This window comes from Protopterus annectens, chromosome 9.part0, assembly GCF_019279795.1.
Source record: "Protopterus annectens isolate FY-2018-M chromosome 9.part0, PAN1.0, whole genome shotgun sequence".
Taxonomy (NCBI): Eukaryota; Metazoa; Chordata; order Ceratodontiformes; family Protopteridae; genus Protopterus; species Protopterus annectens.
The window spans coordinates 1,495,764,521-1,495,779,520 of record NC_056743.1 but is presented as its reverse complement, the minus strand read 5'-3'; the positions used below and the strand labels follow the sequence as shown (position 1 = coordinate 1,495,779,520).

Here is a 15,000-nt window from a genome sequence, read left to right as displayed (position 1 = left end):
GCAGGGCTGAACTCTTCTAGTTTTGATGGGTTTAGATGTTTGGGTAGTGAGATTTCCACTCTTCATGGATGAACACTGACTATAATGACAGGTTTTAGATGTGTGTAAGGAGGGCAGAGTAGATGCTGAGTTTTTAAGTATTTAAATTAGGCATTTATTGGAGATTTCAGAGAACAAAAAGTAGGTAGCACTAATGTCGATTTGTATGAAGTGAAAGGTAGAGTGAAGATCTGTACAATGGGGGTACAAATAAAGGATAAAAAGTATGAGAATAGATTATTCAAAACTAAATGATAAAATGTTGCATACCTCTCAACCTCTTAGTGTAAAAAATCAGGACTAAGCAAAAAATAGTGGGTGGATGAAGGCCCAAAGTAGGGACAGATTTTAAATACTGCTGTTACAAACTCAGGAAATTGCTAGAACAACAGGTTTTGTCTTAGCCTGCATTTTCTGAAGGATATGAAGTTTGCAACTCAAATGCCTGTCATTATTTGGTCACTTCAATCCCCAATGCTTTCCCAGAAAACCTCAAATTTTATAAGGAACAGACAAAAATATGAAGTAGAGATCACTACATTCTGTGAAAATCTGTACAGCTGAGAGGTACAAAGTAAGGTGACACACTGTTTTGAAGAGAATAACAAATTAGTAGAATCTTGCGGTGTGGTGCCAGTATTGATACTAGAGCTCCTCAACATTTTTAACTTCAGTAAAGCTTGGAGTTTTTTGGAAGTGTAACATAGCTGTTTTGCACTTAGCAGATTTTGCTATTTCTTGATTGAACATGGTAGGAGTAGTTATTTTTGTACTTTTTCACATGCCTCAATGTCAGTCTCATATTCTCATCATTTTTTTTTTAGTTATTTCTGATCCATGGAGAGTGCTTTCAGTAAAGGTGACATTTTAACGGGAAAAAGGAAATTATGGAAAGAATAAAAGGCAGACTTAGAAAAAAGTAAATAACTGAGAAAGCAGTGGTAGATTAAGGCCTTGGTTCAGGGGTGTGCCCCCACCACTTTGAAAATACCCTGTACTGCATACCCTGCTAATCACTCAAATCTACCTCTTTTAACAGTAAGGTGAATGCCAATTTTTAGTAGAACTTCCAATTCAAGGCTAAAATTAGTGTAGTAACTACAGCATAATAGCGAGAGTAAAAATCGAGTGAACATCTGTGTACGTCTACACCAAAATCTGTGATACTTCAGAAGGGTCTGACATGCTGTACATAGCGAACTAATTTACCTCACAGTGCAATGAAGGTGATTATCACTGAAATAGAAGAAGGTATGGCAATGGATGAATATTGTTATTGTGTGGGTTTTTAGAGGATCAGCAACAGATGAAAAGATAGTAATCAGAGTAACTGGAAGAATATTAATGTGCAAACGTATATCATAACAGTCGGCAACAAGGACCTCTTGTAGAGAATCAGAGGCGGCTTTGGTGTTAATTTGTAGCTGGCTGAGACAATTTAGATTAAGGTCATCAAAAGGGATGAAGATTGTTTTATTTATCTAGAGACTGGATGTTTCAAACAGGGCATTAAATATAATATGGAGACTGGATAGGGGTTAGGAATGACCCCCAAGTGACATATTTTGGGGCTAATCTAATTGAGATCAGTTTCAGTAGTAGATGAGGTGGGTACATGATAGAAACAGGGTTTCTTTAAATCACACTGGGATGCCCTACTTGTTTTAAGTCCAGGATGGTAATTTACATGGTCTAGGAGGTTATTTGCTATACATAAAATGTAATAAAATCGCCTTCATCTAGCTAGATTTTGAAATGGATATTACATCAGGATTTTTCTGAACAATCCAGGCTTCAAGGGTTTTAGAATTACATAGGATACCTCTACAAATTATGTGTAAAAATGAAAGATGGATAGGAGTAGGGGCAGGGTTAAAGAATGGAACAGGGGCAATAAACAGAGAATCAAAAGCTGGTCCAGTATTAGTTTCAGTTTCACCAGAAATGTATAACTTAATTAATGAATATCAAAGTTTGGACGCAAATGAATTTGAATTTTTGTAGCATTATATGTGTAATTATATTTGCCAGTGATGACAATAAGAAAAGATTAGGTCTGAGAGGAGGCAAAACATTTACAAAGACATGGATAACTCTGTGAGGTTGGTTTGAGGAAAAGCTGTGCATTGCTTAACCAGGAGAATGCTTGGGAAGGGAATGGATAAGTAGTCAAAAGGAAGAGGTATATTTAAAGTCAGAAAGATGAGAAAATATACAGTAGTAATGTGAATGGGACATATGGCAAAAAAGAAAACTCAGTGGAATATAAAAGAACAAAGGCAAGAAGAGAATAGAGAGGTTATGTTAATACAATAAGTGTGGTATATGAGAAATCATGCTTGCATGTAGGGATAAAGGAGGTTTGCATCTTCAAAAAAAAGTTTTGAAAATCTTTCAGACAAATGTATTTTAGATCAAATGATATGGACCCTCCTGCCCGAGTAGGGAGTGAAAGGAAATAAATTTAGTAGGAGAGAAGAATGAAACAACTGCCTAATGATCCTGTCCTCAGTAATTTTTGTTTCCTTCTAAAGACTAGGATTATGCACTTAAGTTCTCACTTTTATCACCAAATCATAGCTGGAGGTTAATTGGTGTGTAGGGCAGTTTAACACAGAGGATTAAGACAATGAGCTGCTAACAAACGTCATCAACCAGTCCAGGTTTGATCCTCTCAGCCTCCATTTACCTGCTGTGCATCCCCAAGCAAGTCAGTCAGCCACATAGTGTTCTTGTCTTACTCCTGAAAACAGACATGTGTCTAGTGGATTACCCCGTTAACAAATTAATAAAAATGAAAATAATAACAATGAAAACAGAAAGGGCAGGTTGGGCAGATGCCTGAAAAAGAAGAGAGTGGGTAAAGACAGGGGACAGCTTTACAGAAGAGGAAAGAATTAGAGAGCTGAGCTAGAAAAAGGTATATATGGAGAAAAGAAAATATAGGCAGCATTGATTGTGCTGTTACTAACATAAGTAGGAATCTAGAGCTTTTCCATAGCCAAACTCTCGTTCCATATGATTGCAAGCTATAGGTATCCTTCTATAACCCAGGACACTCATCCCATATACCTAGATGAAGTAGAGTCACTCTGCATTAAACCCAGCACTATACACCTTGGTGACTTTAACTACCTCACTATAAGCTATGAAACATAGACATTTTCCAATACACAGGCCCAGAGATTCCTAGACATGGACAGCAAAAATGTGCTGGACAAGCTTGTCCATACAACCATTAGTGGCACCAGCATCCTCAACCTAATCTTCATAAACATGGGGGAACTTTGCACTCACTAATGTAATGTTCTCACTTGTCAGGTTAGACCATAAAGCTTTTGAAATGAACTAAAACATGTGACCCCACCTAAGCCTCAAATATTTAGGAATTATTCTAAAACAAACCTCATACTACTGAGTGATACCCTGGCAAATTGTCAAGCCCTCACAAACCATTGTTCACCAAGACCCTAACCCATCATATAAATAGCTGCACTGAAGCAGCTCTACCCACCTAAAATAAACACAGGACTAACTCAAAGAACAAGCCACCCTGGTGGAATTCCATCGTCAGTAAATTGTTGAAGAAAACTAAGAAAACCATGGCCGAAACTAGGATGTTCAATGCACAGAAAGGCAAGAAACCTCTCGTTGAATTTATCAAGTCCATCACAGCCAAATTTGAAGTAAAAATAGCCTTGCAGGCACAAGACAACCATAAGGCTTTCTTCAGCTATGTCCACAACCTCAAAGGTATTACACAACAGTTTGCTGTACTAATTGTAAATGGAACTACCTGCATGGAACCTGTGGGTATAGCAAACTAGTAGGCTGATAAAGTTAGCTCCAGTTTCACCCCTCATTACCACCAATACCTCTCAAGAGATACCCTCAAACATACCCCCCACAGCTATCAATAGTAAATAAGTCCTCAATGTTCCCTCCAAGGCAAAACATACTGCATCTATAAGCCCAGATAATATTGCAGGATGCATCATGAATAGCATGAAATACAACTTATTGAGCCCTTTAAAAATCACTGTTCAACAATAATATTTGCAACCATTGTTTCAATGGTGTCTGCGATGCAAAATATTTCCAACTAAGTGTTGTCAATGTTTGTTTTTCATTTATATAAATGAAATATTGTCTGTGTCATACATAATTTAACAAAGATGTTTTTTGTTAAAAAAATAAAATAAAATCACTGTTCAACCATACTCTTCTAACTAGCTTCATACCTAGTAAATGGAGGACTGCAACGGTTATCCCGCTGCACAAGGGCAAGCCATCTACTGAACCAGTTAACTGCAAAACTTGTCTGACTAGTCTCATATGTGCAGCCATGAAAAGAATTATCATTGATATTATAAACAAAGACAAAGGAAATCTGCAGACACTGGACGAGGGCAAAATAGTACACTCTGCCTATCATGACCTGGCCAAACTATTCAGACATCATTAACAAACTCATGAAACTACGAGTAAACCCCTAGGTCACATGCTGGATAATCACTTGTTTCATAGATGGGACACGTGAAGTCAGTATAGCGGATGCTACCTCCACAAAAAGATCATTCACTAATGGAGTACCTCCGAACTCAGTGCTGGGGCCACTCCTACTTTTCAGAAGTCAAAATTAATGTCAAAGGTCTCTGGCTGACCAGGTTTGTTGACAATTGCAAGATAACTCCAATCACAGAATCCCCCAGGAACACTATTATCTCCAAGAGGGCTTGTCACAAACTAATAATTGATGCCAGACCCAATCTAAACTGAATGCCAACAAATGTATAACATTATCTTTTGAAAAGTCTGCCACCCCAGGGAATTACCACACAGAAAATACATCCCTGACAGTAGACCCAGTGTTTATAGACTTAAAAACATATGTGGACAGGGCTTGGCCTTTGATCATTATGTGTCTACTGTTGTAAGGAAATCATTCTCTATTGAGCAACTTATAAGCAACTGCATGGCATCTAGGTCCAAGTATGTCACTGTCCCACTGTATTCATCCCTCATTACACCAGTCATTGAGTACAATGCTCAATTTGTTATGGCCTGACCAGGCATGTGTAACAGCTGGAATGCCCACAGAGGTTTGTCATAAAAACAAAATAAGGCATTAACCACATGAAATATGTGGAATATGGAGACTATCTCAAAGACTTATTTCTATACTCAGTCTCATTCAAACTATTGAAAGGTGATCTGTGCCTGGCTTAAAAGGCATCATCTGATCCAGTACTGATGAACTCACACATTCGGAAGTCTAATAGCATTAGAAATACCCAGTCAAGTGACTTAAACCTCATTTGGAACATGTATATAACATGTTGGAGAGATGTATATGTGTCTCAGAATCTACCCCTACAGGCTTCAAATCCATGTGGAGTGGAGTTCATCCTTGACCCATTTCAAACACAACTTGACCAATGGATGGGGAATCAGAAATTTGCCCACTGATTAGCACATTTGCCCTTGTTGGACAGAAGTAGCTTCTAAATATTCTGCCTCCTCAACCCAGCCAGATGCCACTGGGTAATTTATCCTGACATTTACAGAAGGGAAAACATGGCCAAGTTTAAAAAGGCCTGTTAGGGCTGTTAGTCTAGTAAACACCTATGAAACAAGGACCTTAAGTCAGAGACACATTAGCAGTGACTGATGGGGGGTGGTGATGAGAGAGGGAGAAGTATTAGTAGAGAGGGACTGAAAATAGAGAAATGCTTAAGCGTCAGTATGTATCAAAGTACCAGTAAGAGTAAGGATTGATCAGCAGTGAAGCAGACAGAGTAAAGAAGGGTTTTATGAGCTGTCTGAGAGAAGAGAGGTTTAAGTGATCTGTTGCTATGTTGTATGTAATAGTAGGTATGAGGGATGATCAGATGTGCAGGGATTAGAAGTTAAGTGATTTAGTTGTAAATAATTTCTTAACTTTGCACTACTTCAGGTAGTGCATGAAGTGCCGAACAACATATTCACAGCATTGGTGAATGTGTTTGGCAGCTGTTTCTGCTGGTGGAAAAACCTTCTATGGCAGTTTTCACTATGAACATGTCACTGAACATAAAGTAAACTTGAACTTCAGTGACATCGTGGTATAGAAAGTATGAGATGAGTCCAGAGACTTTAATGGGTGCACTTCTGTACATGCACAAAGGTACGTCGATTAAAGACTATGGACGGAGTGCTCTCTCTGCCTGTTCTGAGATTAGGATGAACTAAACTAAATTTTGTTGGGCCATGGTTTAATAAAAAGTTTCTGAAAAAAAAATTACTCAGATAAATAGAAAACTAGATCAATGCAAATGCATTGTAGCACTTAACCCACAATCATGACCCAATCACTTTAAGGTAAAAATTGTTTTATGATAATCTAAGCATATAATGCTTCATAGGTAGTTACTAGGCTTGCAGTTCATGAGAACATTGGGTAGCCTAGCTCAAATTCCTAGTTGCCCCTGAGGACTGTCTGGTTAAGTGATTTGGTGAGTTTCACACAACAGGTGCATAAAGGCTGAAGGAATCAAACCACTTACTACAGGGATAGTTGGGGGACCTATGGATGGGGGTACTTCTTGAGAGATGTCTGGGGAAGAAAGTGGGGTAAAATAAGAGCTGAACAGATTGGACAGCAGATTTGCTCTCCTCTGTCTCAGTAAAGTTGTCTCCATTTACAATTAGTTTAGCACATTGTTGTGTATTGCCTTTGAGGTTACAGACATAGCTGAAGAATGACTTATGGTTGTCTTTAGTCAGGAAGGCTACTTTTACCTCAAATTTGGCTTTGTAGATTTCATTAGTCTCTTGAGTTGTTTTAGTTTGATGTGGGCGTTCTTCCATCGCTGGCCATTGCAGTTCATATTTATGGTCATGACTTTCCTCCATTTGTAATACAACCAGCTGATGCTGGGATTTCACCAGGGTGGCTTGTTTTTTGAGTTTGTCCTATGCTTATTTTGCATAGGTACTGCTGACTCTGTGCAGCTGTACACATATATACAGCAGTATTCCCAGGGGCTTATAATTTTGCCAGGGTGTCACCTAAAAGTAGGAAGTTTGCCTTGGAATAATTCCTAGAATTATAGGATTACCTGGCTTCTCGGTTTTTATTTTTATTTCAAAGGAGACAGTTTTATGGTCTGACCTGACCAGTGAACACACTACACCTGGTGGGGGGGGGGGGGATTCAACATTCCCTCATGTTGATGACGACTAGGTCAAGGTTGTTGGTGTCCCTGGAAGTATGGACTATTTGGTCCAGGGCATTCATGCTCACAAAGTCCAGGAATCATTGTGCCTGCAGGTTTGAGGGGGTGTATGATTCCCAGTTTACAGCAGAGTAGTTGAAGTCACCCATATGTATGGTCTTGGGATGAATAGAAAGTAACTCAAGTTCATTTAAGTACATGGTATGGATTTCCTGGGTCACAGAGGGGAGTCTGTGGCTCACAAATGTATGGTAAGGGACTTAGCTTATGGTGAAGTGTATAGGCCAACTAGGCAGCTGCCTAGGGTGCCACCTTATCAGGGGCACTTTTCCAGTATTTATTTGATGTAGGTAGATCAGGATGGGGGCACTGGGTGGTGTGGTGGGGGGCGCCGTGGAGCCCTTTTGCCTAGGGCACCAGTTGACCTAAGGCCGCTCCTGTGGCGGAGCTTGAGTCATACTGCTTAACCAGCTTTGTGGTGCATTTGTTTTTGCTGTGAATTGAGATACATCCACCTTTTGTCCCTTTTTGTGCAGTAGCTGGTCTAAATGCATAGAAGACATTATAGCCCTGCATTGCCAGGGTGCTCTCTGTGACTTTAAAATATGTCTCAGTATATATACACAGACAGGAACCCAGCAACCATCAGTATTACTTTGCAGTGTACAAAGCAAATGGAGTGGTGTTTCCCAGGAGACAAGTTACTGAATGTAAATGAAGAGTTCTCTGGAAAAAGGCAAGCTCAGAAGGAGGACAGCTTCCTACATAACCTATTGGAATCAGCCTGCCTTGAGCTACATATTAGGAAGTCGTGCAGTAAGTTAGATTCCAGATGCTTGGATAGAGAGCTATACAAGTCCCAGCTAAAACACCTGGCAGAAAAAGTGTTAACTGCAACATTCAGAAGGAACATTCCGGTAGCAAGAATCATGGAGAGGCTGAAGAAGATGCACTTTGGCTTACAGAAATAAGCTTGTGGTTGCCATAAATTTAAAGAAACCATAACAAATTATTTCTAAAAATGTGCTTGTATGCTACTGTCCTAAAATTGAGAATACCATTGGACTATTATCCTATGTAACTTTTTAATTTCCTTCGTGTAATATTTTGTTGTTTTAAAATGCATTGTGGCACAAACTGAAGCAAAGTAACAGTGAGTATGGATTGTGTCTATGTATATATTACATTTTAGATTGATGTTTTGGCAGTTTGTTGAATCTGTGCAGGATGGTTTTAGTTTCTTGACTGTGCTTTATGTCAACTGCATAGTTAGTCATTGAATGATTATGTGGAAAGGTAATGCTAGTGTTTGCAGGTAAGTGTGGGTTTTACTTTTTAATGCCAAAACTTTTTGATGCACCAATAGTGTTGGCATTAAGGGTTAGAAGTTTGTGTCTATGAGTGTGTGTGATTTAGAGTTAGAGAAAGGGCAAGGTAAAGGGTTAGCTAATAGGAGTGTTTATGGGAGTATTTGTGGGATAAATTAGAGTTAGGGTCAGGTAAGGATTAGATTTAGTGTTGTACATGTGTGTTTTTGTGTGTGGTATATCTCTAAGCAGTCTTGTGTAGTCATAGTGTTATGGGATTGGTTTTTCTAAGGTAACGTAACATTTGGTTTGTGGCAGGGTTAGGGTTAGTAAGTAAGGCAGAGCAGGAGGGCTTGCACATGCTGCTATACTTCCGTGTTAGGCTGTGAAAATCACTTCCAGCTTCTGCTTGCAAACATGTGAGGCCCTATACTGTTGCACTGTCATTCACATTTTCTCATATGTGTATGTTATATGTTAAATGACGGCTTGTCTATACCTTTTGTCTTTCATCACAGACAGAACATGCATAGAATGCTAAGAGATGTCACGGACAGCAGCATGACCTTCAGAATCGGCAAGGTTAGTGACATCAGTATTCTTTCCTGCCGTACATCTGCTGTTTCAACTATGGGTCCTTATCATGGATGTAAAGTTTACCATTTTGTCTTCCTTCTGCAGGTCCCCATGGTCCACCACAACTGCAGGCATATCAGTTGTGGTCTGCTGCCACCCCAGCCAAGAATGTGGCTGAGGCTGATCAGCACATGGGAGGCCTTTTCTGGTCAGGGTTCTGGTCCATCTTATGTAGGCATCCTGCACCATTCACTTACCTTGGCTGTGCTGGAAATGGAGTGAGTACGAGAGGCTGACTGTGTGTTAACCCACTGGGTTGCCAACCAGCAACCTCTCCTGCAGCAAGTATCCAATTCTCTGGACTGGCTGTACAATGCCATCAACCAACCAGGGGTGAGTGTGGCCCCTGGTACCAGCTACCTGGACCATGTATCACTACTTACTGAGTCCCAGCCATATACCACTAGGGTAGTCAGCAGTTAGCCAGATGTCTGTATCCCAGCAAATATGTGGCCATTTGCTACCCTTTCATTTTTTGTATATGTATAGTCTATTTTCCAGTGCCTCTCTCACCTTTGTGTGCCCATATCTGCTCCTATTTTCTGTGGTCTCCCATGTGTCTCTGTGTGCCCCCACTGTCTACCTCACCCTCCATTTCTCCCTATTATTCCTTTCTTCCCAACCTTTTTTCTTTTTAATACATACATGAAATGAGGTCCTTTATCTGCCAAAAAACATACTTTAGCTCTCCTTCTTACAGTGTTCCTATTGTGTGCCTCCTCTGCTTGCTAAACCCAATTCCCCTGCTTTCTTATACTCCCCTTCCCAACCCTTTTAATGAATTGATATGGTGTCCAGCTTACTGAGCTTCAATTCACTTCTCCTTACCACTTCCTATACTATTTTTCCTTTGGTGCACATATTGGATTCCTGCCAATAAGGGTGACAGCTCGCACTACCACCTGCATTTTTCTTTTGCATTATCCCAAGTTTCATACAATGTGGCATGAGATCACAGCTTTGCCTTTCATCAGAACTCAGCATACTGTGGTTTCAGTTGCTGGTATGTACACATATATCCCCAATTGTACCTTGCTAAGCCTGTGTGTATAAGTGTGTGTGTGTGTGTGTGTGTGTGTGTGTGTGTGTGTGTGTGTGTGTGTGTGTGTGTGTGTGTGTGTGTGTGTGTGTATGTATATGTGTAACATATATGTGTCTATATACATTATATGTATATATATATATATATATATTTATTTATATGTATGTATATATATATATATATATATATATATATATATATATATATATATATATATATACACACATATAAGAAATATGTAATACAATGGGTGTATGACACTTCATTGAAATAAAAGAAAATATTTTTTTTTTCAAAGGGGACAAGCCCCCCTACACCCCTTACACCCCCTGCTTAAATTCATTTTTACATAGAACATTACTTTTGTCAAGTGCACAGTTTGCCAAATTTGCTAATGTCAAAGTGATACTACTGAGTATGGGATGTGCTTTGTATTAAGGTAAGCAGGATTTTGTTTTGATGCCAGAACTTTTTGATGTAGCAAAAGTTTTTGTATTATGGGTGGGAATATGTGTGCGAGTGTTTGCAGGATAGAGTTAGGTAAGGCCTAGATAAGGGAATAGTTTCAGTGTTGTGTGTCAGTGTGGTGTATGGATGTGTAGGTGTTTGAGTGTCGTTTGTAACAATAGTAATGTTAGGAGGAAAGTGTTTTTCATAAGATAATGTTTTGGGCTGGGATTAAGGGAAGGAGCACACTTAGGGGAGCACTCATGAATAAGGTGGACAAGGGGTAATTCAAGATTTATCAATACACTCATGTTTAAACAGACAGATATAAATAGAGAGAGAGAGAGAGACAGACAGACAGACAGATAGATAGATAGATAGATAGATAGATAGATAGATAGATAGATAGATGTAGTGAACAAAGGTATAAAGTATGTAGGAATCTTTAAATACATACGGCACTATATCAGAAACTAAGATTATGGGGGCTGCACACTAATATATCTTTGGATTTGATTAACTGATTCATTTGTGGAAATGATTACAAAATCTACACATGAAAACATGCACTTTTGCCTAACAGATCTTTAAATAAATAAATAAATAAATAATGCGGTTTACCTGGATTGTTCTCACTCACTACGATGATTGTTCTAGCCACCCAGTCATAATCGTTGTCATAGCGTGACATGAGGTTGTGTGCTTCATTGACTGAAATTACTTTCCCATGAAGCTTTTCCCTTAGTCTTCGCACACTTTTCTCAAACTGTAAATAACATAAATCAGACTAAATGATAGGAATAAATGCATAAATCACTTGAATCAGTAAATAATAACAGCAGGATAAATTATAATATTGTGTAATATTTTGTATATTTTAAGGAAAATACCCTGCATAAGGCTATGTCTATCTAAAGACATGTCAGTTAGGATAAGGTACAGTTTGCCTAAGTGTCATTCATAATGGCAAATGATCGAGTACAACTTGTCAATCAGCAGATGACTAAAAAAAGTGAAAAGAGCAAATCTTGTTTTTTGTAGGGGAGCAAGTCAGCCTGCACCCCTCATGTGGAGGGCTGAACCCCCACATTCCCTGCTAATTATATATATGCCAGCTCCAAGATTGCACTTCAGTGGAGAAAGGGGAAGTTCCACAATCCGCACTGTATCATGATTTTGCACAAAACAACTGCCAGCATGTTTGATCAGCTGATTTATATTAATTTGGGGGGAGTGCCTAACCCCTGCAAAAAAAAAATTTAAAGCAGAAGAATGATTTTTGATACTTGCTCTTCTCCTGTATTTTCAAACAGCTTTTTGTTTCTTGTTTTTTTTTTTTGTATTTCAGAACTCAAGAATGCAAGTCCCAATATTTCAATTGTATTAGTAATATGTGTGTCTGTATTCTTTTCAGAACAATTATATCATAGAAATTAATTTTTGATGTAATTATTTACTATTTTGAGAAAAAATTACAAGTAAACTATTAAAATTAAGTCTTTACAAATCAACTTTTACCAACAAGTTTTACATTTGTCTTTTTTGTTGAGAAGGTATGCAAAGTAGATTTGCATGTCAGATGTGCTATATTCAGCAAAAATTTAAACCCATTTATCATAATATGACAAATCAATTCTGAACTCTTCCGTATGCCATGACTGCTTACTAAGTATTATGTGGTAAAATACACAGGGATGAATCCAAAAATGGCCATAGCACACCAAATTCCTTGGGGAGTGGAGTCTGTACATGACCTACATTGACAGACTGAAGGCTCTATCACTTTACTTAGTATTGTATAGACTGCTTAGAGGTGACTTGTGCCTGGCCTACGGAGCAGTGTCAGACCCTGCCTTGATGAAGCTGCTGCACATCCACAAATTCAATGGGACGAAATTCACTCGCTCTACGAATCTTAACCTAGCCTACAATATTAACAGGACATGCTGGAGAGACAGACATGTTTCCCAGAGGTTGCCACTGCTCTGGAACAAACTCCCCATTCATGTAAAACAGAGCTCCTCAATGACTCTTAAGTGTAACCTGGACATTTGGATGGGAAACCATAAATTTACACTAGGGGTTTCACCTATATCCCTCTTAGACAAGGGCAGCCAGTGCTGATTTAGATTCACATGCAAACATAGACTATATATCTGGATCCATAAGGGAACAAGGGTATAACATAGCCAGGGTTGTAAAGGACTTAAGGGCCAATAGTCTAGTAACTTCTTATGATACTATGATCCTGTAAACAACTTGTTTGCCTCAAGGAGTGCGCCTAACATTATTGTACTAAGCGGACTTTGTTACAGTGAGCAGAAATGCAGCACATTGACAGACTGACATAAAAATATTATCTATGTCTCATCGAATAATTCATGAAGGCTGAACCAGATGAAAAACATTGGTCAAACATGAAAACGAATACCAATTTTTCTTACACACACACACACACACACACACACACACACACACACACACAGTGGATATAAAAAGTTTGCACACCCCTGTTAAAATGCCAGGTTTTTGTGATATAAAAAATGAGACCACATTAACTGTAATTAAAGTAATTTAATCAAAAGGTGCTTTAACAAAGTATTAGTTTAAGGGTGTGCACACTTATGCAACCAGCTTATTGGATGTTTTTTATTTTTTATACTTTTTCCCCTAACAGATTTGTTTGTTTTTCAATTGAATTATATAGGTTATAGGTCACATTAAAGGTGAGAAAAGTTTTGAAATGATTTATTGTGGTTACAAAGTATTAGTTTAAGGGTGTGCACACTTATGCAACCAGCTTATTGTACATTTTTTATTTTTTATATTTTTCCCCTAACAGTTTTATTTTTCAATTGAATTATACAGGTTATAGGTCACATTAAAGGTGGGAAAAGTTTTGAAATTATTTTTTGTGTGTGTTATCATACTTATGTTTTATTACCATATTTGCTATTTGGATCATCTATTTTTTACTTGTTATTATTTATTTTCTAGTTTGTATTTTTCCTTCTAGTTTTTCTTTCAGGCAGTATTATGGGCATGACTAAAATCCTTAGGAAGCACCTCATTGGTCTATGGACCTTATTTAAACCTGCATTTCTGCATCATTTCCTGTTTGTACTTTTCTTGTTCCACTGAAGAAAGCCATGTTAGGCTGAAACCTGGATTATTGAATTGTTTGATATGTATTAAAACACTTAAGTTTTACCTTAGTGTTGCTGTAGTTTTGTTGTTGATATATACTGAGTTTTGTGCTGGTATTTTTTCAGTAACTCATTTTTTTATATCACAAAAAAAACAGGCATTTTAGCAGGGGTGTGTAAACCTTTTATATCCACTGTGTGTGTGTGTGTATGTGTATATATATATATATATATATATATATATATATATATATATATATATATATATATATATATATATATATATATATATATATATATATATATATATCTACACACACACACACACATATGATCGATTCATTTGACTGAGACCATAACATCGAAATTTCAGAATACTGAAAATTCACTAGACTGAAACTCATAAGACTGAAACCTTAACTATGGTAAATTTCAACACACTAAATTGTAAACTATAGACATGAACACTTGCAACACCAATAACTAACCCTTTGCAGAACTTAAAAACTACTTACGTACCCTCTTAACAGAAACTGGATGATACAAAACCAAACTAGGTGGGGGGCACCCCCCTAACGATATATACTAGCTCCATGATCGCACTACAGTGGGGAAAGGGCATATACCTTTTACTTACCTTACAGTAGTATACACGCTGCCACTACTATGCTGAAATTTAGCATTGTTAAGGTTTCAGTCAAGTGAGTTTTCAGTATTTTGAAAGTTTGATATGGTCTCAGTCAAATTAAATTTTGATCATGTGTAGTAGACCCATATGTACCCATACACAAGAGTAAGGTGGTCCACACAGCCTATCTAGGCCTTGCCAAGGCCTTTGACACCATCCCCCATTCTGGAAACATAGATAAACTTACTAAGCTGGGCATTAATCCCTACATCACCAAATGGGTTGCTAAATGACTTACTGACAGAACCCACACTGTAAAAGTAGCCGACTCCAAATCCAGCTCCAAAATATTTAAGTAGAGGGGGTGTAGGGGGTGCAGGGGGATGAAGCCCTCCTGCAAAAACATTTAATTAGTGATTTTGTTTTTTTGTTTTTTCACAGTTTAACGGAAGCGCTTTTTCGATTAAAGCACTTTTGCTAAACTGTGATCGGTATATATGGATTCGGACACTTGCTTTTTCGAGCAAGTGTCCTAGAT

General features: G+C 38.1%; 1 protein-coding gene across 1 annotated transcript in view; it reads right to left on the bottom strand.

Annotated features, from left to right (window-relative positions):
* The window catches only part of LOC122812137 (shiftless antiviral inhibitor of ribosomal frameshifting protein homolog), a 773,241-nt gene that overhangs the window by 536,307 nt on the left and 221,934 nt on the right, over positions 1-15,000 (bottom strand). The window contains exon 2 of the mRNA XM_044084441.1: positions 11,310-11,454. Within this exon, the coding sequence (XP_043940376.1) occupies positions 11,310-11,454 (145 nt within the window). The remainder of the gene's footprint in view (positions 1-11,309; positions 11,455-15,000) is intronic.